We start from the raw sequence: 26,487 nt of genomic DNA, 5'->3' as shown, positions 1-26,487 counted from the left end.
TGTATAGCTGCAGTCACAGATAGCCAGCATGTAACATGTAACAAGATTTCTCTTTTCCACATGCTTGCCATCATACAAACACAAAGGCACAAGACTTGTAGCAAGTTAGTTGGTATATAGCTGGTATATATATATATATATATATATATATATATATATACACACACACCAACTATATATATATATGGTGTGTGTGTGTGTATATATAGCCTGCATGTCTAGAGTTGAGGGCTACCTAAAGAGGAGCTTCTAGTTGCCCCAAGGATTTTGCTTTGATGAAAAAATGTCTTAAATAAAGACACAAGTAATCTAGACACAAGTCTAGAAACCACAGCTAGATGTATAAAATGCTCCAGATAAATACTTGCTGTCTCTCTCTTTGGTAATGGTAGCAATATTCACTAAGAAAGAAGATAGGTATCCTAAGCCTCAAAATTAGATCTGGATTTAGCTTTCAGCAATTTCTGTGCTGTATTTATTACATATATCTCACACGCTCTAGCTGGAGGTTAATAGTGCTTCCTTTCTGCTTCTTGTCACGTATTTGCAGAATAGAGCATAACAGGAACCCAGCTAGATAGTCTCTAAATGACATCAAAGCATGATTCATAAATATGGGAAAAAAATAGTGTAAATAAATGACTTGTGTACAAAGCATTTCTAAACATAACCTAAATACGAGCTAAATAATTATACCATAGGGTTGCAAAGGGGTTTCATAGCATCAGGGCCCAATTTTCTGTAAGAAGATTTTGTCTTGAGAGAGTCTATTCCAGTCTGACAGAATAGGGAAGGTAGAAAACACTTGTTTAAAAAGAGGTTTACACCAACACTTTATTTGTGTAAACTTTAATCTCCTTACAGTAGAAACTTACACAGTACAAGCCAAAAGTAGTATAACAATTTTACAGCAAAGCTTACCAGTAAAATGCAAAACTAATTTGTATAAATTTTTTTAAAAAAACTGTGCACTTCCTCAAACTTAACTTTGTTCAGCACATTGTTTTGATTTATATATAAGGCATTAATTCTATAAGAATCATTTACTATATTCCAAAATCGCATGACCTAGGTGTAACACTCTATAGCCTGATACCATTTTTGTTCCTTTTGATATTTACAGATTTAATCTACCTGCGTTGACATGTAGCATACAAGCACTAAGAACAAATACAAGCTTTGCCAATAGTAGTTTCACATTGAAAAAGTTATATAGAGAAAAAAAAAAGCTCAATTGCAATAGCTTGGTTCTGCTGCAACTATGACTGTAATTTAAGAATAATTTGCCCCTTTGGCGCGTTTTCTAGCTTCCAGTTGTATTTTCGTCTTTCAAAACGAAGAATTAAACCTGCTCTGAAATCTCCTCAAACTGGAAGTAGGTGCCATTTCCATCAGCTACCCAAAACTTACTTTCCTCCTCCCCAACCCCAGAACCTGTGTCTTAAATTGCTTTGAAAGTCAAACCTGCAATACGTGGCATAATTGAATTCATTCTAGCTACTATGTACAGAAATGGTTCAGGCAATTAAGTTAGTCCACCTTGTCATTAGTCAACAGGAAGTATAATTACTGTAGCTGTAAAGGAGGTATCTAGTGTTCCAGAATAAGTGAGTTTAATTATGGTGGGAGCTTCCTCAATTCTATTTACATGACAATTTCAGGCTCAATGTTAAATAACAAGTCATCATTTCCTCTTCGAACTTCAAGTAGTAGAGGTGATTCATTCATCACAGCCTCCTGCAGGTCACTGGAAGTCATCAAAGGACGCCCATTGACTTTAACAATAATATCTCCATCTTGGATCCCTCCTCTGCAAAGACAGAAGAAACAGACAATAAGTATGCCTTCTGTGTAGAGAAGAAGTACCAAAACTCACCACCTCTATGGCTGATGAAATGAATTTTTGTGTGTTTTAGTTTCCACTGAAGGGGAATTTCACCCTTCTGACTGGAACAGAATAAACTGTAGTACTGCTAAATGCAAAGTTAGTCTTGCAATATTTCATTGAGGATTTTCTTCTAAAACAGAAAACAGACCAACAGCTAAAGTAGTCTAGTTTTCTTTGTCTTCATCAAAACTACAACAGAGGAGAAATAGAAAAGACTTTTAGCCAAGACTTCCTCACTCCATCCATTTACAAGAATATGTTTTTATCTCTAGAGTATGTACGTCAGGCATTGGAAATTGAACACTATCAAAATTTCAAGAAAAGCAGTGGTGTACCAACTGAACAATAGGCAAATTATTTTTCTCTTGCTGTTCAAAGGTAGGCCACAATAGCCAATTTTATTGCCTTTGCATCTTTTTAATAATTCCTGAAATAATTTATAGAAATGCTATTTATTTTCCAGTTTTTCTGTAAAATAGTCTTTTCCTCTAAGATAAAGCATTGTCTCAGACAATAGTTCAGACAATATCTTATGTGAGTGCTATCCTGTTTCCTGTTTAAACTCAGTCCAAGTTTCTATTTATAAATATTCAACATACTTTTCCAACACAAATTGGGTTCATTAAATGTAGGGTGTTATTTAAATTTACACACTGTTCAATACTGCCTGGTATCATTTAGAATAGTTCTGATGTCAGAATATTTCACTGCACTAGAATCTTAGCACAATTTTTTTTTTTAAACCCACAGGCACTATTTTAAATTGTTTAAACAGAAGTCAAGACTGCTATAATGATGTACTTGAATAGGAATACTACCTACTAATATCTATTTGGAAATTTGTTTATGGTGAAGAGAATAATGTGCTCTACATACCTATGAGAAGGTGAGTTCGGAACAACCTCGTGTACGTAAATTCCACTTCTGACATCAGGAAAATCAGCATTATTGTGTTTCAATTCTTCCACCAAGCTAAAAAGAACACAATTATATAGCACTTGATTCCACTACAAAAGCAGGAGCATTCAAAAATTCATATTTAATCTCAAATTTATTTATTCTCAAATGTTTGTGACTAAAAATGAATGTAGCACAGAAATAGTAGCACTGTGTCCTACGCGCTACAGAGGCAAAAGACATTTCTGCCCTAAAGAGTTAACATGGGCGATGATGCAGAAATTTGCTAAAGTTTTTGCGTTTTTACATTTTACAAGATAGTCAATTCATAGAACAACACAGCTTTTGACAACATCAGTCATCATGTAGGAGATTAGAACTGTGAGTTTTCCAGGGAAACTTCATCTTCCTCAAATTTTCTCACATATAAAACAGGTTGTGCTTGCCTTTTTAAAGAAAGACGACAGGAACCAGCTGCAAAACAGAGGCACTAAAAACATCCTCTAATTTCTGAGATGACGACATTATTTCAGCTCTGTGTACTGTGTGGGTTAAAACCCACTTCCAGAAACAGAGAATTTTTAACTAATGATGGATTTCTCTGCTGTCAGTCATGAAAACCTGGGATCCCTCAGATTGAAAGGAAGCTCAAATGGCTGCACAGAGCTTCCCTTTGTTTTATTTTTTATTAAGAAAGCTAATGTAATTACATGACTAAAGCAAACACATTGAAAGAAATAGCCTTTTCCTGAAAATAGGCCTGGAGACATCTTACACTGGTTCATTAGACACCTCAAAGCCAGTAAAATCTCACATTGTGTTCATGTCATAGTTACACAGAGAAACATTCTGAGTTCCTCTTTATTGGTGGCAGTCCAGTGATGTTAATGCCATTCCACTGATTTGTTCCAGCTGAGGATCTGACACTTTGGGGAAGATTGCAAGAGTGTAACTCAATAAATAAAGATGGCTTTACTACAACCCCAGCTGGAAATTGTCTTGTTTAATTTTTTAGTCTACTGCCACTTTGGAAACGTGCCTACTGCTGAGAAAGAACAAAAGTGTAAGAACCCTCATTTGTAATCCCAGGATCTGTCTGGATAACAGCAAGACACAAAGCAGTATGAGAAAGAAAAGATTATTAAAAAAAAAAAAAAGAGGAAGGTGTCCATATCCTGCTTTTGTTAACATGTAAGCATGAAGCTTTAGTTTTGAACTTTAGCAACTAGTTTCTTCCCAATTTGTGGTTAGACATAAAATCTCACTTCATATAGCCTCTACTGGCACTGAAAAAAACATCACCAAACCCTCAGGCAGCTAATCTGCTACTGGCACTCCGAGTCACCTGAATGCAGCAGCTTGTTTAAATAACACCTAAAACCTGGTGTCACTGCAGACATCCTTGTCAAGAACAAAAGGAAGTATTCAGGCCCTCCCTAATTTCCCTCAGCTTCCAATAGGTCATTCACAATTCTCAGTATTTAGAGGCAGTGCTTTTTCAAGTCTGAGAACACACATTTCACCAATACAATTAAAATGTTAACAGCCTTCCGAGAAGCTGTGTAATCCACATACTTCTGGATTCTCTGGAGATTTATAGCAAAAGCTGAATGGCAAAGTTCTGAACCACAACACATCTTGCCACACATGCTATGCATAGTCATACAGATTACCTTTCCAAGATACTTACGCAGGTGTTATTGTCAGCATTCGGATGCCAATGAAACGCTTCTTGCTATCTGAAAATAACATAAAAAATATTGAAGAAATTCGGACAAATACTGCAAAAATAACTATTTTTCCCCCAAAGTACTTGTCAATTAAAACAGGAAGTATCAAATTTAAAAATGAGTCGTACACATCTATACCGAGGTCATTTTTCTTTCGCTTAACCTTGGTATATGGAATGAATCCTGCTCTCTGCCAGCAAGTATGAGAGAAACTCATTTATGCTTTGTAAGAGTTTTCCTTCAGGAAATTCAGGAAGAATTCAGTGATTTAGTATCATACGACTTCAGTAAATAGAAGATTTTATAACCAGCTACCATTTCATCTGAAACTGGTCAAAACAATTTAATCATACAGTATCCTCATTAAAATTGTAGAAATGGGATTTAAAGAAAGGGAAATTTCCACCTTTCAGAGAAAAGACAGCCTTATAAAGATGCAACTGAAAGGCTCACAGTGAATTTTACTCCAAAGAATGAAAAGTAAGTTTAAAAAATAACAAAACAACAGCATAGACCTTACCCAGGACTCTACAGAATTTTAAATCATCCAAATTCACTCCTTCAGGAACAGCACCAAACTCCTGTAGTTGCCTTTTAGCAGTCATGATATTGCACAGCTGTTTTGTGAACAAATGCAGTCTGATGACTTCCTGAAGTGAGTGCTTCAGTAGTTAGTTATATCCGGTACGAAACAATATTTCCCCTTACTTGTTCCAGCATAACTACTCCACAATTTCTTTGAGCTTCCCTATATTCTCATGTGAGGAAAAAGATTGAAGAGGAGATGTAGAGCCTCCTCTAACTCTTATTCTTTCCAAGAAAAATAGTCCCAAGTAAAAGAATTAGTCCTAAATTTTAAGCATGTCCAATATTCCCATTAATGTCAGTGAAAATGCTGAGTACTAAAACAGGGAATTTATGACACTCTGGACAGTCATATCTGTAACCGTCATCTCTGCTTTTCCCTGAAATATTCTGTCTCTCTTGTATTCTCTTGTATTAGTGAAACTAATGAGATCACAATCAGCTATAGCAGAAGCATCATGACGATGTCCTATTACTCAAAACTGAAGTCTCATAAGCTTTGGGCACAGCCATGAACTAGCACACTCATAGTGCTTCACAAGTCTACACAGGGTATACAAATCTTTAAATGTTCACTTTAAGAAAACAAAAACAGAACAAAACCTAAAAATGGTAACTCCAATACCTGAAAAATACCCCACCCCCCCACCCCACCCCTTTTTGCAATGTGGACAGTTAAATGATGAAATTGTCTTCCTATGACTGCAGTCAACCACATAGATGACAAATTCTCTCGGGACAGTTTACTGTCTGCATTAAACACTTTGCTGTCAGTCATTGCCTGTGCAATGCAGAATACAAACAATAAGCTATGAGCTATGGGTTATTTAAGCTGCAGAATCTAGATTCCTCCCCTTCCCAATCACTGTCATTTTGTAAACCAGAAAGCTTCAGGTAAGAAAAGTAAAGAAAGTTTCAAGCCTTTTGTTTTGCTCATGTCCATCCAATTTAAGCCAAGTCAAAAGTCTTACGCTAAGTTTTCATGAACAAGTAGAATTGACTGTTTTTTGTTGTTGTCGTTTTTTTTGTTTTTTTGTTTTTTTAAGAAATATGAACAGAGACTGAATGGGCATAGACAACCAGTTATGCTATCTTATCATCCCAAGGGGCCTTGTGATGGGTCAGGATTGAGTCATACAGGCAAAACAATATGTGGCACCTGGAACTACCTGCCAAATATTATATTTCCTCTGCAAATTTGTGCAATCACGAGGCAGAAGAAAAAAATAATTGAGAGAACTGGAATAAAGGGAGGTCATACATTTAATAAGCACATCAACCAGGGTGAAGTCCCAGCAGAGGTTAAAAGAAGGTTAATATATTACAACAGTCAGGTTGAACAATTGTGAAATCCCTGCAGCTTAAAGTTTTAGTAGAGCATGGCAGAGGGAGAGATTCAAATCACATTTAGTTTTTGTGAACACCTGGTCAGCTTGAACACTGATTCCAGTGGTACAAAGTCAAGTAAACCAGCCTCAGCCATCAGCTTAAAATTAAACCTGTTTTGTGTTAATAGAAAGTGACAAGCAGCTGACACCAAGTATCTAGATGCAGTTCATTATTTAAGGAGCTTTCTGTTGCACAGTAAGGAAAGTATTTATTTTACTGTTAAGCTGTTTTTAATTGATGCTTCTAACAATATACATATATTGTATATATATACACAATCTATATAGATTGTATATAGATACACAAACCAGCTAGATGAACAGAGGCGGAAGACAGAAGTGTTTATAAACTAGGAAAAAGAACCAATGAATTTAAATTAAGGAGTCAGTCACCCAGACTCTTCATGGACATGAACATCTGTCACATGAGCATCCCCACTGCAGTTAATATCAGTGGGGCCAGGATATCACCAAGATCTGAGTGATGGAACAAAACCTGCACTCTTTATTCAAATGGCAAACAATTCCTACTTCTCCACTCGCTCCTTTTACACTTAGATCATCTTGCAGGTTGCATGAGCAGTCCTGAAAGCATTTACAAAAGATATTCCACCGTCAAAAAGAAATCAGGAAAAATAACTCCAATCTATAATGCTGAATTATGTGCAGTGTATCTTCAATATAAACTGTATAGCTTAATTTATTCAATAGCAAGAAATTCCTATTGGTTACTAGCAAAAGGCACTGAAGTAAAAAAGAAAAAAAAAAGTGAATGCCAAAATATACAGACTGATTTCCACACGTAAAAACACAACACACAGATGATTAAAATTGAGACATAGATGGAAACACTTAATTTCATGCACCAGTTTAGGAATTCTTAACTATAGAAGTAGGTTGACATTATGACTTAAATTCAAAATTAGCAAAATTAGCAAAGTTTCAGACCTTTCAAGCAGTAAGCATAATCTGTACAAAGCACGGTAATTTTTTGGTCAAAAATACATTAGAAATTATTTTGTATCAACCATACAATACATTAGGTAACAAAGAATGTTTAGATAATTCATTCAAATGCCATTCTCTTCTACTTCCCCCGTGCCCCGTACTTAGGTAGATTATATATTTGTACATTTCCAGGTATATAATGGATGAGACTTCAAGAATTTATGCTTTCTACATGAAACTGGCAGTTAATTGATCAACTGAGATTTAAAAGACTCAAATCAGACTTATTTAATAATAATACCCTGAGTATCTCCTATAAGCCAAAGTGAATCTGGAAAGAGATGTTTCCTCTGGGAATTTTATCATCTTCAGGCAATATGATATTTACAGCAAGATGGTAATACCCTTAAACTTATTTCTATGACCTAATTGTACCATAAGGGTGGATCCCACTGAAACTACTGAAATGTAACTGGAGCAAAATAAAGCATGATAAAAACATCCCAAAAATTCTACTTACATAAATTCTTTATGACAAGAAATAATGTCTATAAAACAAAAATTAAAACTCTTACCAAATGCCTAAAAAATGCAAACTAAATGTCAGACATTATGAAAATATCTGCTAGAAGTTCTCCTCCTCTATGCATCAAGGGCTTTAAATGACTACTCTTCTAACTGAAGTGAAAGTACAGGGTTCTTCAATAAGTAAAGAATAAAAAAATAAAAATAAAAAATTGCCTGTGCCAAGAGCCTATGCCAAGCAGTGGAACTTGATGATGCTAAGAGTCAGTGTGAATCATTTTCTTTTGATTACAGGGTAAAGAGAAGGATCAAAAATCATGAGTGTCACATGCCACCTAAACTTAAATCCTTCACTATTTTTTTTTAGGGTTCCATAGGCGGTACCATCTCTAGGTCCTCTAGCTGGGCCTAGCAGGTACACCACTTCGCAGAAGCAAAGGTGCCTGAGGGTGCCTAAGGAAACAAGAGGGCTTGTTTCAGTGGTGGCATATCCAGCCTTCACCTTCCAGCCACAGTGACCAAGAACCCACTGGCAGGTGGTAGGCTTTCAGCCTCTATAGCCTGCAGGGTACACCATCACCCTGCCTTGTCTTGGAGCGAGCAGTTTGGTTCTGCAGGGCAGCATCACCAACAATACAGGCTGCTTCTCTCAGAAGGCAACAGAAATGGAACAGTTGGTAAACTGAGTAAAGAAACAATTTTTTGACTTGTTGACTGAAGTAAAATTATGTCAGCTATCTTGAAATGCACTTTTCAGTACATAATTAGTAACTATTTTCATCAATTTTTTCCAAATCAACAAGGGAAAGTAACCTGATTTGGGGAAAGTAGCAAAGCTTGAATGAAGGAAACCCAGTCAGAACAGTGATGGTCTCAAATATATAGGCAGATGCATAACTTTGAAGTCTCTAAGGGAAGTTTCTGAATTAAAAGTGTCTGACGGAACACTGAGCGGACAATGGCGTAGGAAAGCAATTCTGGCATCAGAAACTGGATGAACTGAGGAGGAGGAGATTAAAATCAAAAAGATTCAAGAAAAGCAGCAGCCAGCAGTTATTAAGAAAGATGAGTAGGGTGTGGACAGATACGTTGGCAAACAAGTGAAAAGGTTTGGCCTGGATGAAGCATTGCTAGATCAACGTTGGCTGTGTAGCACATACTATGACACCTACTAGTACAGTGTTACACACGAGGCACATATGAAAAGCCCAGAGCACTGTAGTCGCTGATATATTTAGAAGTGTATGTTCTTTGGTTCTGAGATTTTTTTTTCCTCTCCTGTGAATCCCCATAGAACCCACATAGTTCTTTAGGAATTAGCACGTAGTTGTTCTTCCCCATGGGTCTGAGGATCTATCACAATATTCAGTTACATAGCACATAGATGACCAGGGCAAAAGAAAGATCAACAGCAGATAACATGCACACCACAAACCATTGTTGGATAAATGTTTTATGAGTTTGCTCCTTATTGTCCACAGTACATCTTACTCTCCTTTTCGCTTGGACAATATGTGAAAGAGGAGGAGAACACCCGTTAAGTCACCATCTGGTCTCAAGGTCATTTGAGACTGTCATGACTCATTTGTGACCACAGAGGTCCTTTTCCCCAGATTAACACAAGTAATATCTACTCTTTGGGGCTGTTAATAATAAAGCAACACTCCCTCTTCTATGAAGAAGTCTTCTATTTTCAAGTCAAGGTGTTCTATATGGTAAAATAATGCTACTTCTTTGAGCAGTAGGATCCCAGACCTGTGCCTTTTCGCATTTCACCCAGACTTCAGGTTAGAGTAATAATTGGAAGATAACAACATCACTGTATCTTGCAGACCTTACCTTTATTTTGTTTGTCAAGTGACTCTGTAAGGAACTGAGTGATGCGGTCTGATGGAATAGCAAAGGAAATTCCAGCTGTAACCTTCAAGGTGTTAATTCCGATCACTTCACCATCCTGTTGGGAGACAGCACTCAATTAATGTGCTCCTAAGTGACAGGATTCAGCTCACAACCTAGCCTTTCATTTTAAAGTCTGGTGTAAGTAATTGTAGAGTGTTGTAATCACTCAAGAAATAAACATTACTTCTAAGGGAGGATCTGGGCTCTGATTCACAATCCCTCTCACATTTATCTGTGATGGCCAGAGAGATTACAGTACAGATTGTTCATCCAAGGTACATCCAACCACTCATCAAGATTTCCTCTCTGCCAAGCAGGCAGCGGAGTCAGAATTCCCTGATCTACAAAATCAGAACTGGTTTTAAGTAATCTATTTTAAAAGCAGTTGTGTAGATTGAACAAGTCCCATCTTTGCCTTGTACCCCAGGTTTCAGAGCATGAAAGAAAATAACTGCTCCTACCAGAACCTATTTTCCTCATTGCTGTGTAAAATTTCCTGTACACTACAGGGGAATGTTTCTTGAAGATGTGTGAACTGAAACTCAATTTGCGTTGCTTGTATTAGCTTCAGGTTATCTGCCCACCATTAGCCTGAATGGCTGGAAGCTGGTGTAGTCTCTGAACCTTTTCAAAGAAATATTCTTCCACTTATTTCAAACACTTTCTTAAAAAACAAGTCACCTGGACTTACCAGATTAACTAGAGGTCCTCCAGAGTTGCCATACTGTAAAAATGACATAAGGGAACAATAAATTTGTGCTTCACTGTAGGAAATGAAGATTGCATTTCAAGTAGTATTTTGTTTGTAAGCAATTGAAAGAGAGCAAGACATTTCTTAGGCAGCATTGAAGGATGCAATACTGATCACAGAAGATTACAAGTAGGTTTTACCCCACCTGCTCACATCTCTTATGATTTTTTTTTCCTTTTCAGTAAATGGCATTAAGCTAGGAGCAGTAGCTTAAAATAGTTCTGCCTTAAATTTACAGAAGAATCACTAAATCACTAATTAAAATGGGTATTTTGATTATTCTAAATACTGTTAGAACAAGGTTTTGAAACAAGTAATTGCTGGTTAAAGTTATATTTAATTGAGGTACATTCAGCATATGCACGGTTTTTAAGTAGTTTTATTCATCAGTTTGGTTTGTGGCACTGTCAATCTCTCATTTTCCACTGGGGAGAACACTGTGCTTTGAAAGTTTAATCACCTATGAGGTAGGTTCTACATAAGGACTGATTTAATAGCCACAGAGATGCACTCCCCTCTAGGGAGAGCATATAGCAGCTCTGAGCAATCTGAAATTACCTAATACCTAATGTCCTTCAAAGGAAACATCCAACAGGACTACAGGAAGTGGGAGTTGGAGAATTTCCTTGTCCATCTTCATATTGGCTCAACAAGTTTGCCTTTGAGCAAGGCCAGACTTTTCAAGTAGGTCTACTGAACAGCCAAAAGCAGCAACTTACCACTCAAAATAAACAAAAGCTAAGTGATGCATGACAGCAACATGAGCCACATAAACTGTTTACACTTAGATAGCACTGAACAAACCTTATAGATTCTCAGAACAGTAAAACAGACATTAAAGTTTTAAAATAAGCTTCAAAGTTCACGTTTAAACAAAGATCAGTTTCTTACAATGTACCTTGTCAGTGATCAGAGGTTACATGCTTGGTTTGTTTTACGTCTCACTGACACAAAAGAATTGAGACTGATTTTTCAGCCTTGCTCAGCCTACCATCTTTGATCCACTTGTCCTCTGCTTGAAGGATCTGCTTAGTGAAAGAACTTTAGCACAAGCGATATAGCTCCATTTAGGAGCTTACGGCCCTGTTTTCTCCTGCTCCATGTTCCTGCTGTCCTAGCATTTCTCAGAAGGCAGCTGCATGCACATTCCTACAGTAACGTCTTGGCTAAGCCACAGGAATGCTCTGAGTAGACCAGCACTCAAACTCCTCCCATTCTCAGGAGAAAACTAGCGCATTAGCTAAGTACACAGCATCCCTATGCCAGGGACTATCTTCATGTTCTGTGGTCTCTGATGGCAACTTACACGTTGTCATTTTTCTTACCTACTCTACTATCAGTATTCCATTTGCTCTAGTATTATCTGATGCACTGTTATCCTTGTGTAAACTTGTCCACTAGCTTTTGAGTGCAGTGAATGCCTAAGTATATGCACAGAAGCAGTCTGATCTTGAGGAATGTGCACAGGCGTGAAGTCAAGAATCCCATGTTCTAATTTCGCCTCTGCCACCAATTCAGTGGGTGCTTCTAAGTAAACCATTTTGCATAAGTTTTCCTGTCTTCTTTTAACAACTGAAAAAACTAATTCCAATTACATGTCTTAGGACCATCAGCTTCCGAATCGTACAAAGACCTTTCTCAAAAAGTTCAGTTTTATGTCATATCTTAGCACAAAAGTGTAGTTACCCTTGTTTTTTCATAAAGTTTCTCTCAACAGCTCTGTGAGAATACGTATTTGTCAGGAGCTTTGCATGTGTAAATGAGTCATAATGCTTAGTGTTTATGTGAAATTTGGTATCGAGGTCCAGCAAATAAATGCTGAAAGTATTTTTCTTTTAATGTATAACAGATTTAAGCTGTAAAATTTCAGGCCATTTCCTACCTCAGATATGCGTGCAGTGCTCTTTTTAGAATCACTACAAATTATACACACACCCAAGGACTTTGCTGAAGCACTCTGGATCTCTCCAAGCTGAAGATCTGAAGAGGTATTATTTTCATGTTTTTCTATACAACAGGTAACACTAGGGGGCTTTAACTCTGTACAGTATTTCAAAGTTTAACTTCTTTTACATCTAGACTCTTATTTGAATTATGTGATGCTCAAAGGGAAAACAAAACATGAAAACACCCTCCCTCCCCCCTAGCCTCCTTAAAGAAAAACAACAGAAAAAAAAACTTTTTCTTAAGTTCTTACCTTGGTGTTCTCATATTAAATTCAAGCAGATGCTATCAACTTGACTGCTCCATCTGGTTCTAATGGATGGAGATGAAAGAAACTTTGGCTCTATTCTACAGTATGCTGGGCCAGACCAGCTGAACAAGCACAGAGAGAAATGTGTTGATTTACTGTGGGTCTATATAATCATGTCTTACTGCACAAGATCTACAGAATGAGACAGGTCTGTCATATGTAACATCTTCATGGACAAACTCAGAGGGGTCCTTTTTATTTAACATCCCTTTTATGACGTTAATGCCCGAGTGCAACTGACAGACAGTGTGTAGTCTTATAAAAATAAGTGCCTATCACTGATTTCAAACACAGGGTTCATTTGGTGGATTTATCTGTTAAATAGGCAGGGATTTCAAAGTCCCAGGACTGTGAAGCTCAGTTTCTCTTGTACCTAGTACTTACATTGATAATAGCATCTGTCTGAATGTAATCCATATCAGAGTCCCGCAAGCCAAGTTCTTTGCCATCTCGCTGAGCAGTGCTGACAATACCCGTTGTCACAGTGTTCTGTAAGGCAAAAGGGCTTCCAATTGCCACCACAAATTCTCCTGGTCTCAGATCAGCAGAATGCCCCAGTAACAATACTGGCAATTTTTTCTTAAATAAAACACAGAAAGAAAGAAACAGCCATTAGTTTATATTGATAGTAACTTGCTTAGAAAGATAAAAAAACTAGCAGGAACTTAGGAACACATACTTTCCATGACATTAATGTAACTCACTAGCACATGCCCAAAACTTACATCAGATACCATTAGTATACGGCAGGGCATTACTGCCTTAAACTGTCTTCAGAAACAAACTGCTAGCAGCAGTAATTCCAGAAAAAATGTTAACAAGATTCTGAACCAGATTTCCCCATTTTCCAGCAGATTGTTCCCTCCTCCTCCTGGAAACAGCTTATAAACCAGCTAGAGATCAGCCTGCCACTCCCCCTACATTACCTGCCAGGGCACATACTGGCTCTAAGCTAGAATGATTAACTAAGACGTCCTGTGTCTTCAGGCAGAGACAGGAGAATATGGCCACATACTAGCTGAGCTATATTCCAACCTCCCTTCCCTTTTATTTAAGCATTTTCTAGTACAAAAGACAAAGTAATTTAATTCTAAGAGACGAATTTTTTTCCAGCCCAAGAGAAACTGTTTGTTCAGTACATTGTCTCCATACAAGGAATCCCTAAAGTATATATTCCAGTCAATGTCTGCACTAAATGAAATTGAGATAAAGTTACCAAATTAATTCATCCAGGTCTTTATGCTACTCACCTTAGGGTGAATCTTTATTGTTGCAATGTCAGATTTCTTGTCAATGTCTCTGATGGTTGCTTCATAGGTGTCTCCATTCTGTAGCTGCACTTTCAACTGTTGTCTCCCTGATATAGCGTTGGTACTTGACACCACGTGGGCATTGGTCACAATTAAACCAGAATCAGACATAATAAACCCTGATCCACTGGAAAGTGGGACATTTCGACCGAAGAGAGGGTGCCTATACAAGAAGCAATTAATTGTAACTCAAAAGGGAAACATAACTTAGAGATGATTACATCAGAAATCATTTACCACCTTTTAGCCAATAACAAAGCATTTGATCACCGATGTTATAACCCTTACCAAAACAAACAACAACCCCACAAAAAACACATTGATGGAGAAAGCATCTCTTGCAGACTGATTGCAGTCAGCCAGGGAGATAGAAACTGAGCTTTTTGGATGCCTGGCATGGTCCTTTTCCTTTGGTTTCCAATTCCACCTTTATAGGTTTCTTTGCAGAGAGGCTAGGTGACAAAAATGGAAGGAGGAGTAGCCCATCTGACCCACTAATTGCTGCTTCCATATGGGAAGAAAATGACAAAAAAAATAGTAAGGCTGACAAATGGACTGATCCTCTAATGGGAAAAAGCTGACCAAGGACAAAGAGGAACCTTGCAGCTGGACAGAGGAGCAAAGGAAGAGGTGACGTCTCAGGGAATCATGAAGCACAAGTGGAGAAAGGCAGGAAAAAATATGTCTGGAGACTGAAAGGACTGGGAATGCAAAAGACAAAAGAAATGAAAAACACTAACAATGGGTAAGATTTGGTGGAGAATGATGTTTGTTGCAATATAGACAGTTAAGACTTTATAAACTGTTTAGAGTACTATGACTTTTCTCTGTGACCAATTGACGTTATGACCTTAAATTTGTTAGGGGAACAGAAAATGCTGCAGAAGATGAGAAAAGGTCCACAAATTCTTCCTTCTTCCAAGATGTGCTCCGTATTAGGAAATTGTTTGAAAGTTCTGGGCTATTCAGCATTAAAGAACTGGAGTCAATCCCAGGCAGAAGGCAGTGCTACAATTAGCACCCAGCAGGCTGCTGGACAAACATTTACTTATAGGGAAAGAACAAACAATCTTTACTACATATAGAATGCAAAGATCTTAAACATATTCAATTGTAATGTTCTCTCATACGACCAATAGGACTATGTGCATAAAGCAAGGTCTCAGAAAGCCTGATTATCTTGATTTTGCATAATAAAAAAGCCTGTAAAAATATCTCCTGGGTAGAGAGATATTCAGGTAATGGAACATCTATAATATTTGCAGTAACTTGTTCTGACAGCTGGTTGGCTTGAATACTCAACATCAAACCTGGCTCCTCAGCTTCAGTAATACTGACTATCAGTATGTCTTGTTCAGCAAATTTAGAACATTTTTCCCTATCAGAAATCATTCATGTGTTTAGATAGGTTAGAGATGGTCAACAAGGCTCTTAATGTTCTCCCTGACAAAATAAAACCAGCTGACATTATGTCTCACTGAAAGTGGAATAAACAACAAGGTGCTATGTTTTTTCAGCTTATTTTTGGACTTGTTTTTTTAAACTCTGGAGATATTAAACATAATCTAATAAGCAACACATCTTAGTTAAGGCTGAAGAGACATCCAAAGATGAAATAGACTTATTTTTTATGTAAAGTACTTTAAAGACTCTAAAACCAATATAGTAGATCTACTAAACAGGAGCAAAACACATAACTTGGGAATTGTGTTATTCATGTGATACCTCAATTTCACAATCTTTGTATCTTCCTTCTCTGAATAAACGAGTCTGCTGTAATGTTTCAGATTATTTGGTGAACGTCAAGAACTCAAAAATTAGCACACCATTCAACTTGGTTGCAAACAGAGGAAAAAGAAAATATTTAGACCTTCATTAAACTATGCAATTACAACTCAAAGACTTCAAAGCATTACCTGAGGAAAAGTTCAATGTGCACAACTGCAGGTGCAATCTTTTCCACCACATCCGCTATGAAGTTGAATTTATACCTTGGGCTGCTGGACTGTAGGTGACCTATACTAGCAGAAAGAATTGGATATGTTAATAAGACAATACCCTTTTTACTAAGTAGGTGAGATGAGGGAGAGGCTCTACATTCTAATTTCTAAATGACATCAAATTATCAGAAGCAATGCTTTGTGCCACCATGATTTGCTCTAAGTTCAGCTCATGCTGAAGAATGACCTCACAGTAGGTCTTGTACTCCAAGTCAACACCTGGTCTTCAGGAGTACTAGATTTGCCTATTTCTAGATGACATAACATAGTAATGGGTACAGATAAAGTCTTTAAAAGGAAAGGGGGCATGGGGCATCATCCAAAAAGGAAAGATACACAGAAAAGAAAGAGAGAAGTTTGATAAAGAGATCCCGTGCATTTTGGTATGCTGCATAGTTCTTAATTTAAAGGTCACTTTCACCAATCCATATCTACAGATGTATTACTGACCATTAAACCTTTGTATTCAAGTTGTTTACAAGTTACAAGATTACAGCACCATGGAGTCTAACCTATTTCCAAAAAAAAAAAAAAAAAAAGTCTTCACTGATCTACCTGATTCTTTGAATTAATTCATAAGATACTAGGTAACAGAGAGCTAGCTGTAATAGTTTACATAGTCTTTCAGATGGCTTTCACAATAAAGTGTTAAAGGACCTACAAAGTCAGAAAGTGAGAGACTTTACATTACCACAATATCTAGACAATATCTTGAAGCAAAGACAGGAACTTTGGAACTGACACACCACCAGTATGAAGGAAGAAAGTATTAAAGAAACCAGATCAAGACAATTAGGCATTTCTCCATAGAAGTCCATGAGTTCTTTTTCCTGTTACTGGACATGGGATTTACTTTTGAGGGTAGAGAAACCATGCTTACATTTACAAGCTAAATTTATATGGTATGGTATAAACAGACGGAACAACTTGGCAGGAGCAGATTCAGCCTATTATTTCTATGTACATTCTCACGCACTCTGAAAAATCCTTCCAACCAATTGAATATACTTCTTTCAGTATTTGGTTTAAAAGAAACACTGCAAACAGGAATAGCAGAGGTCAGACACATGTAAGCACAATACACTTATTTATTTTGCTTTCTGGGGCACTGAAGATTGATCTTACCTTCAGCTCACAAGCAGCTTGCCAGATTACGCAGTATATCCTTTGAAGTCTACTAACATGACTTTAAATGGTTGCATACACAGCAGTGTACACAGACAGGATATAGTATTATCATCACATTTATTATAATAGAAATGGCTACACATCTATGAAAATCAGTTGGCAGGACCCTCAGCTGATGAGCTATCAGAAAAGTGGGGGGTAAAGCATTGTGAATGCAGGCTTTTTTCAGTTGGTGTTCATCAGTAAAGCTCTATGCGAGTCAGGGCAACTACATCGCTTTGTGTCTATTGAGTGCTGAACTGTTCCACCCGTGCCAAATTGTCACAGCACTGCACTCGGCCAAAAGCAGAGGAGGAAGCCTGCCAAAGAACTCAGCTTCACACCACTGCTGACCCACCACCACGCAATCATCACGGGTGGCAGTGGCTTTCCAGGTACAATTTGGGGTAAGCAGAAAGATAAAATCTGAATGAGACAGTGGATTAATGTAAATATTGAAAGACTGGAAGAAAATAACATGCAGTAAAAAAGAGAAGAGACTGTAAAACTGAAGCAAATCTTCTCTTCTTTCCACACCATACTGAAACCATTTCTGTCTGAGCAAAGTCCAGAACCTTGGTGCTGGGGTGAGAAAACATGAACACTCAGACCTGAAGGTGAATCCAAACCTGTCTTCCTTGGAGGAAGGGGAAATTTCAAACAAAGGAGGATCAAGAATAACAGACATACAAACTTTGAAGGAAAAGTCTAGCTGAAGATCTCCTGGCCTGATGAAAGATGAACTGTTCGTATTAGTTTCTGGTGGGGGCTAAATACTGCTGAAAACTAACTTACAATCTTGAGATGCTTGCATAGAAACTGATTTTTCTTGAATCATCTTCTGCAAGCTGGGAGTGACAAGAAGCTTTAGCCACATTAGATGGCATCCAAGGAAGCTCAAACTGTGGACCAGGAAGAAGTAACTGGCAACTAATACTTGGTCTCAGATGTACAGACTGATTTAAGGGAACTAAAGTGTTGGTTATTATTAAGAAATAACAGTGCATTGCACAGTTGTTAAACCACTGCTTTTCATCAGAAGTTCTCAATCTGCTTTAAAAGGCAGGTATTGCAGCCTGAGAAGCAGAAGAGGGAATGAATGTACAGTGTTGCCTAAGCTGTATAAAGTCATCCTCAAAGAAGTGTCACAGCTGGAGTAATAGAAACAGGGTTTTATGTCAGACCTTCAATCTATCCTTTAATTTGCATTAGGTGGTAAGGACTAGCTACTGTTCTTACTAAAATATAAAACTAATCACATCTTTTTCCTTCCTCCCCCCCGCCAGACATTCTTGCTGTCTCTCAGTTTCATGCAGCTCTCAGACCTCTGCTGGACTGAGAATGTAAAAGCTCCACTTTTACAGCAGCTTCAGGTTTTTTGACCTATTGACCTAATGAGATTTGCTGCGTATTTTTTTAAAGGCCTCTTAATAGCATCCATTCTTTTCCATGTTATTACTGCATGTTCAAGATCATCTCACAGCAGCCAAAACTAATTTATCGTGGCAGAAAGGCATAATATGATGCAATTAACTCTCTGTAGAACAGCCAAGACATGAAAAGTGTTGTGAGCAGGTTGTACCTGAAGCAAAAACAAACTTACGTTGTCAAAGTCTTTAGCTCTCTGCATCTTTCTTAATCAAAATAGCTAGATTTTTTTCCAATCCATACCCACAAATCAACCAGATTCAGCAGATCTGAAATCTCATCCTACCATTTAAATCAAGTGATTAAATCTTGATAAGCTTTCAGGCACCTCTAACGGAGAACTCAAATTCCCGACTTGGGTATAAGTGTATGAACTGAAGTTAAAGATGTTCAGTCTACTCTGTTAAATTTGATCTTGCGTTTCCAGTTCTATGGGCTCCAACTACTATAGATTTACATCCAATTGGCTAAAGCTAAGCAACCGTCAGGTAGGAGCCCATTATTATCAGCTAAAGACTTGGATAGTAGCATTATCTACAGCATATGAGTTCATTTAATAGCTTTATATTTATTTTCTTGCGGAGGCAATAGACCCCCTCCAATCACATTAGCACTGATGTAAATCAGGAACAACTTCAACAAATTTGTGGAGTTAACTAGTATGAAAAGAACTGGAAAAAAATTTAGTAGAAATAAATTGTCATTATCTCACTGAAGACAATAAAGCTTGAACTGTTTACAGTTGCAGAAGACTGAAAGTTTCTGAATATCTGCCAACTTAGTCCCTGTGGAATCAAACCAAATTGTATTCAACGCCTTCTTAAAGACAATACATTTTATCAAAATCCACAAATTTAAATTCATTAGGAATTTGTGAGCCTGGGAAACTCATTCTTTTGAGGCTGTTCCGCCATTACCCTTCTAAAACCAGCTTCAGAAAGGATCTGTATGTTCAGCAAAATTATTATGTCTAAGGGAGGACTGCAACCTGGCAGATCTGATCACCAGAGATAAACACTGTCCCTACTGCGCTTTCATGGAAAGAAATGAAAGACAAATAAAAGATTATAATGTCTCTGCTTAAAAAACAGAAACATCTGCTGGAAACATAGGTTCATGGGCAGCTTTTCTGATGAATTCAGCATTAAGATCAAGTTGCATAGCTGTTCACTGACCATAAAGCCTTGGTGGGTTTAATGCCTCTTTATGGTTCAGGCAACTTGCTTATACAGTGGATGTCTACCATGCACAGATGAAAACAATTTGGTGACCCAACACCAAAGTGGCTTTCTTGTGCAGTACAGCAGTCACAACAGCCAGACAGAGAAAGATTGGCACATGCCTTCCAGCACAGACACCTAACCACCTCACTGACTTCAGAAGCTTGTTATTCCTCCTTCTCAAGTGACTCTCTTAAGGAGATGCAATGAGAACATCTCTTTCCTGTCAGATATCTTTTATGAAAACAGTGAAGTGCTACACTCTGAATATATACCAAACATTGTACTATGTTCATCCTCACCTGCAGGAATTCAAACCAAACTCAGACATAAAGAAAACAATCAGCAAAGGAATGTGACTAGAGTTTATTTCCAGCTAATGCCCTGCAATGCATTTCCCTAAATACAGCTGGAGGAAGGTGTAAAGCTTTGATGACAATAATACCATTAGGAGACCTCAGTATCTCTTACTGGGCCAGTTTTTCAGAAATACAAGTAATGATGTTCTCAGTTATTCCTCTGTATCTTCAAGGTTACACTCTTGCACGCTCCAAATGCCCTAGGCAGAACGGTGTGCAATGACCCTGCTCAAATTTTAACTGTATTTTCAGGTGTTTCTTTTCAGGAATGAAACTTCTAGACTCCTCGCTTGCGAAGATTTGACTGACATGGCTAATGTTTTATATCATGACTGCTTTCTGACAGTGACTTCAGTTATAACTTCAATTCACAATGCAGAGGGCAGACTTTCTCAGGCAGAACCCTGCAAAAGATCAGTATTAAGGCCAATGGGTCTTGTTTTCTGGAATTTATTGAATTTATTTCCTCAAAGGTTTTCTAATTTTTTTTTCCCTTGTTGCACTGATGAAACAACACCTTTATTTTTCAAACAATTTTTTTTTCCTTTGCTTCTGCATCCTAGGAGAGAAAACCCAAATCGTTTGACATATGACCTGCCTTCCAAGAAACCATTAGCAAAATAACATTGCAGAGAATTATTAACTGTACCGAGAATGTTGTATTGAGAGCTGATAAACAGCCCTCTCTCTGTGCAAGAAAAAAAATCTGACATAATTTGGCAATAAATTGCAGGTGACCTCATGAATACTTTGGGTGAGGAGTTTGACCCTTTAATAGATTGATATGTGACATTAAAACTTCAATTTGCTACAGCAGTAAACAGAGCTCTGTAAGAATGGGTCTTTGACTACAGAGGTTGTCTTCCACAAATGTTTATGCCATTACTTACGCACTAGCCTGTACTGCTTTGTCTTTGTGACAGAACGTAACAAAAGGCAGGTAAAAGCTAGCTGTTTCAGAAAGCTACCATATCATAAGGTACCTTGTGTTGAACAAGGAAAAAGCAAACACACAACTATATGTAGTATATAGTTTAAATATGTCCATAAGTTCTGCATACAATTCCCATTGGTGTCTTCAATACGTCCATGGGTTTGCTCAGATGCATAAGGCTGATTGCATGAATAGCCATTTCAGCACACAGGCAGACTGAAGAAAACCCATAACAGAGTTCCTGCATCTCCATGCAGTACCCACCACCTTGCAGTTCCCTGCATCTAAAACTTTCAATGTAGCAAGGTGTTCTTCAAGCTAATACAGGTCCTTAATAAGGAAAAAATCATTTTAAGGTTTGTCAGCTTTGGAAATATCACTTGCTTTGTCATTCTAGACACCTCCCTCCCTTTCTGTACCTACTACTCCTTTTTTCATGCGCTCATTCACCAGACTTCTGTCACTATGAAACAAGGGCTGAATTTTCTTAGCCTATCTTGGTTTATCACAGCCAGAATCTAACTTAGCATCAAAGTAAGCAACTGAAAATGGACACAAGCGGAAGTTTCAAGAACTGCTCTCCAAGTCATTGCATGTTCCAAAAACAACCTAAGTCATGCTATGTAAGGCTACCATTATTTAAGATTGTTTTAATGTATGTATGGTTAAATAAAATTGGATTTACTTTGTAACTAGTTTAGGTCTCCAACCTCTGAGTCATCTGAGGCCAGATTTCTTTCATGAACAGGGAAAATAGAGAAACTCAACAGCAATTTTAAACTGTCGATTTTCTTCTAAAGCCTCTCATTACAGCCATTGCATGTTATTGTTTAAAAAAAAAAACAAAAAAAACATAATTGAGTTCTATTCCTGGCTCAACCACCAACTCAGTTTGACCTTGGGCAAGACACTTGGTTTCTTTGAGCTTCAGTTTGTGCAGCTGAAGAATTGAATAAAAAAAATTAAAACTTCACAGAGAACCAGATGCTTCATCTAAGCTGTGGTTTACTGGTACAAAAAATAAAGCCAAAATAAAGTGAACACTAAAATAGTTGCTTGGAAAAAAAAATGTTACCTCTACCTTACTGCTCTGAATTCCTAAGCCTATTAAACAGTAGACTCAGGAGGATTCCTTAAAGAAAATGTCATGTATACCAAGCCCCAAGCACTCTGTAAGCCTAAGATGCAGGCTAGCTCACCCATTTTGGTTAAACATTCTTGTTATTTTGAGTGGATCAGTTCCAACCAAATATTAGGAGTACTAAAGCTAACGGATGCTTATGAGAAAATGAACAGACAAACAGCAATTTATGATCGCTAAACACTGGAGAGACTGATTATCGCAGTTCCAGCTAGCATTGGAGCAGTTTTTGGCTCTGACAAGCCAAGAAGTAACTTCAGGAATACCATTTTACCCCCTCCCTCTTTCTGCCTCCGTTTACTTTCTCAGAAAAGTGGGATATATGAAAGCCCTCCTATTCACATGAAGGTTTTAAAAGGCCAACAACAGTTGCCCTTTTCCCTCTGACTCCTCCCAATAATTTTTAGCAGGCTTGCAATCTACGAATAAACAGAATGGTTGGTGGTTCACCTGACATAATGGATGCACTAATACATGATTTAAAACCCCACTATGCATATGACTTTTCTTTCCAGGAATGGTATTAGAAAGCTAGTAGAAGCACACCCTTAAAATAACATACAAGGAAGTATGGAAAAAGAAACTAGCAATGTTAGCCCTTCCATAAAGTGACCAATTTTAGTAACAAAAAACAAAACAGAACTCCAACATAGGTGATTACTAAGCTTTCTGATGTTATAGCCTGAACTTACCGCTGATTATTACAATATCCTAGGTCAAGCAAAGACCTTAGTATGTTATTGCAAAACAGAAGACTGCTTGATATCGTGAGCGTCGTCATTTTAAACCATAAGGAAGGTTTAGAGGCATCCTTTCCCCTTTAAACTCCACAAGACTCTAGCTATAAGACTTCTTGTGAGAAGAAAGTAAAAGAGACAAAAGACTATGTTTAGATGTTTCATATACTACCTGGTGCTTTTTTTGCACTGTCTGAGCTACACTACTTTAGCAGGCACTTTCTTGCCAGGGTACCTGTCAGGTGAATCAAACTAACCTCTGATAACATCCCCAGGGACAGTCCCAGAGCAGAGGCATTTCCAGCTCTGCACCCTGTGCAGGACATGGCACCATGGTTTTGCAGCACAGCCCACGCAGGCAATGCCATTAGCAAGCATCAATAACGAAATAAACATGATGCCAGCAGTATTGGAGCAAGCTTGTAGCACTGCCCGGAGAGCGTGCCTTGCACCCTGGCTTGAAAAGGGGCGACCGACCTAAGAGCCTGTGCTCACTGCTATGCGACAAACCACGCTCGCCTCATGCTCAGCAGCATTCACAGCACTCAGGTGCCTGTGGCCATGCTACCCCAGGGCAGCCTTCCCAATCCTCTAAGCCCACCCAGAGGACAAAGGAAGGGGATTTGTGCCGTTCAGAGAGGACTTGAGCCCACCACTAACCCCTGCCCCACACCACAGCGAATGTTGACAGCAGGATGAGCTGCCCTGCCCCTGGGGAGCCTCGAAGCCCTCCAGAAGCCCCCAGCCCCTCATTACGGCCTGTCAAGCAGCACTCCCCACACCACCCACCCCAGGCAGACCCCGCCATGCTCCTACCCGATTCACAGGCTCCCTTCTGGACCTGGGCGACAGCGGGCAGGCCGTGCTGCAGCGCCTTGCGGCTCACCGCCTTCAGCTGGCAGACGTTGTCGTAGGTGCGGCCGTCGCTGCCACACACCTGGGCGCTGAGCTTGCACTGGCAGACCCCCTTAGCGAAGCGCTTGCCCATGGGGTAGCGGCAGTCCAGGCTGTCCCCGCAGGGGGGATCCTCCTTGCGGCCGCACGAGTCCCCCTCGCCCGCGGCGCAGATGAGGCAGCAGTTGCAGCGGTCGGGGACGTATCCGCTGGGGCAGCTGGGGCTCGGGCACTTGGAGACATCGCAGCGGGTCGGGCACTTGGCTCGGGCCGCCGGGAGCTCGGCGGAGCCTCGGCTGCAGCCGAGGGAGAGCAGGAGCAAGGGGCTGAGCAGCGACACCCGCATCCTCGGCGGTGAAGGGGTGCGAGCCCGCCCGGCCCGAGGGGAAGGAAAAAGGAGGAGGAGGAGAGGGGAAAAAAGTGCAATCGCGGTGCAGCGAGGGAAGGGAAAGTCGGGCTTGGTGCACACACGGGTGGGAAAGTCCTGACTTCCCCGAGGAGAAGCGAAAAGCGGCAGATGGAGAGGAGGAGGAGGAGGCTGCGGGATGAAGAAGACCAGCTCCGTCCGTTCGAGGCGCGGCGCCCAGCTGCTCCCCGGCACTAGCTGGCAGCGCTGAGGCGCCCAGCCATGGCCAAGCCGCCGCGCAAGGTGGCCGGGGGAGGCAGTGAGGACACACAGGAGCGAGAGGAGCAAGGGGGTTTTATGGGGGATGTGCCCCGGGCCGCCGCCGCCTCCAGCGGCAGTTGCCGTAGCTCGGTGACCGCCAGGCCCCACCCCGGCCGGGGAGGGACGGCTCCCGGCGGACGGGCGGAGCGGGGAAAGCCTGCTCCCTGCAGCCGGGCCTATGCCGCCCTCCTGCTGGGAAATCACCGGCCAAAAGAGGGGAAAAGGGTGAGGGGGAGCCCGGCTGCAGCGAGCCACACTGCGGCAGGAGGTCGAGAGAAAGCGAGTGTCCGTTTGTGTGAGAGTACACGTGAGGTTGTGCTCTCTGGAGAGCAGGGGGTAGAAAGCCAGCCATTTTGTCTCCCCTCATGCTCGACGTTAACGCTGGCAGCGTTAATAAGAACTTGTACCCACTGCCACAAAAGAGTGATTGGGGTTTGGCCCCTGCCTTGATGGCAAACACAGTGGTAGTTGGATGTGAATCCCCTTTTGCAGCTGGGAGGGACATGGCTAGACGTGCCGCCTGATGATCACTTGTGTGGCATGATGGCAAGTTGTACGGGATACCTTCCCCCAGCGAAGGGCAACCGTGGGGCTCTCTGTTGTAACTTACTTCAACAGAAGACTTGGTAGCTTCTGTATAATGTAATATTAACTAGAAGTATTGCCGAAGTCCTAATCCTTGGGTGATTGTTTTCTTTTTTAAGCTATCCTTTACTACAAAGTGTTCAGCATCATTCTCATTTGGAAGAGTATCTGCCAAGCTCTATTAACTAGCCACTGACAGAGTCTTCATAATGCGCAGAGTAAAACTTACTGATGTGCACCATCCTTACCAACAAAACACGTGCTCTCAGGTAGCTACTAGTTGCAGCTTTCAAATTACTTAATTTAGCTATGGCTCCCAGAAACCTTACCCTAACTTAAGCAGAAAAACTTCCAACATAACTCATCTGAAGACCATAATGAACATGATAAGCAAGCCCTACTCACTGCATGTGACACACACTTCACTTCTGGCTGCAGTTCACTCTTCATGTTGGGGATACAGCTTGCTGAACCCTGCAAGGCAGTGCCTTGGACTTTCTCCTGATGGGATCCCATGAACCAGCTGTAAGTTGGCAATGGATGACTACAGTTTACTGACCAGCTGCATCTGTCTATAGGGTCATACCGATGGAGAAATGCTGTTGCTGTCTTCTAATTAAGAACCTTGAATGCAGTAGGCAGACTCTAGAATCTCCAGCCACAGTTAGTGTTTTGTTGTTTCCTGTGTTATACAGACAGAAGTGGTTCAAGACTGGATTCTCCAGACAGCTGCAGTCCCACTTACAAGAAAAAAAAGTTAAATGTGATAGCTAAAGACATTAAGTGCCTTGTGATAAGAAAACTCTTAGAATCATAGAATAGAATCATAGAATATCCTGAGTTGGAGGGGACCCATAAGGACCATCAAGCCCAACTCCTGGCACCACACAGGTCTACCCAAGAATTCAGACCATAGGACTAAGTGCACAGTCCAAACACTTCTTAAACTCCATCAGGCTTGGTGCCGTGACTACGACCCTGGGGAGCCTGTTCTAGTGTGCGACAACCCTCTCAGTGAAGAACCTCTTCTTGATATCCAGCCTGAACCTCTCCTGTCGCAGCTTGACACCATTTCCCTCAGGTTCTATCACTGGTCACTGAAGAGAATAGATCAGCACCTGCCCCTCCACTCCCCCTCATGAGGAAGCTGTAGGCCGCGATGAGGCCTCCCCTCAGCCTC

General features: G+C 39.8%; 1 protein-coding gene across 1 annotated transcript; it reads right to left on the bottom strand.

Moving 5' to 3' along the window:
* Positions 1-792: 792 nt before the first annotated feature.
* On the bottom strand, positions 793-24,827 carry HTRA3 (HtrA serine peptidase 3). Its single transcript, XM_035547426.2, has 9 exons — positions 23,978-24,827; positions 16,092-16,191; positions 14,116-14,338; positions 13,250-13,444; positions 10,552-10,584; positions 9,801-9,915; positions 4,476-4,524; positions 2,765-2,860; positions 793-1,810 (listed from the first exon to the last, which is right to left on the bottom strand). The coding sequence occupies exons 1-9, from the start codon at positions 24,399-24,401 to the stop codon at positions 1,645-1,647; spliced, it is 1,401 nt and encodes a 466-aa protein (XP_035403319.1). The 5' UTR covers positions 24,402-24,827; the 3' UTR covers positions 793-1,644.
* Positions 24,828-26,487: the final 1,660 nt, after the last annotated feature.

Source organism: Cygnus atratus, chromosome 4 (assembly GCF_013377495.2).
Source record: "Cygnus atratus isolate AKBS03 ecotype Queensland, Australia chromosome 4, CAtr_DNAZoo_HiC_assembly, whole genome shotgun sequence".
Lineage (NCBI taxonomy): Eukaryota > Metazoa > Chordata > Aves > Anseriformes > Anatidae > Cygnus > Cygnus atratus.
This window is presented reverse-complemented; position numbering and strand designations above follow the sequence as displayed.

What these genes read in the sequence shown, in the direction of transcription:
- HTRA3 (XM_035547426.2), bottom strand. Translation starts at nt 24,401, where the DNA reads ATGCGGGTGTCGCTGCTCAGCCCCTTGCTCCTGCTCTCCCTCGGCTGC. An exon ending in AGACAGATGCTATTATCAAT is followed by an intron (nt 10,585 to 13,249) that starts GTAAGTACTAGG and finishes TCATTTTTACAG; the next exon opens with TATGGCAACTCTGGAGGACC. An exon ending in ACTTGACAAACAAAATAAAG is followed by an intron (nt 4,525 to 9,800) that starts GTAAGGTCTGCA and finishes TGTTATTTTCAG; the next exon opens with ATAGCAAGAAGCGTTTCATT.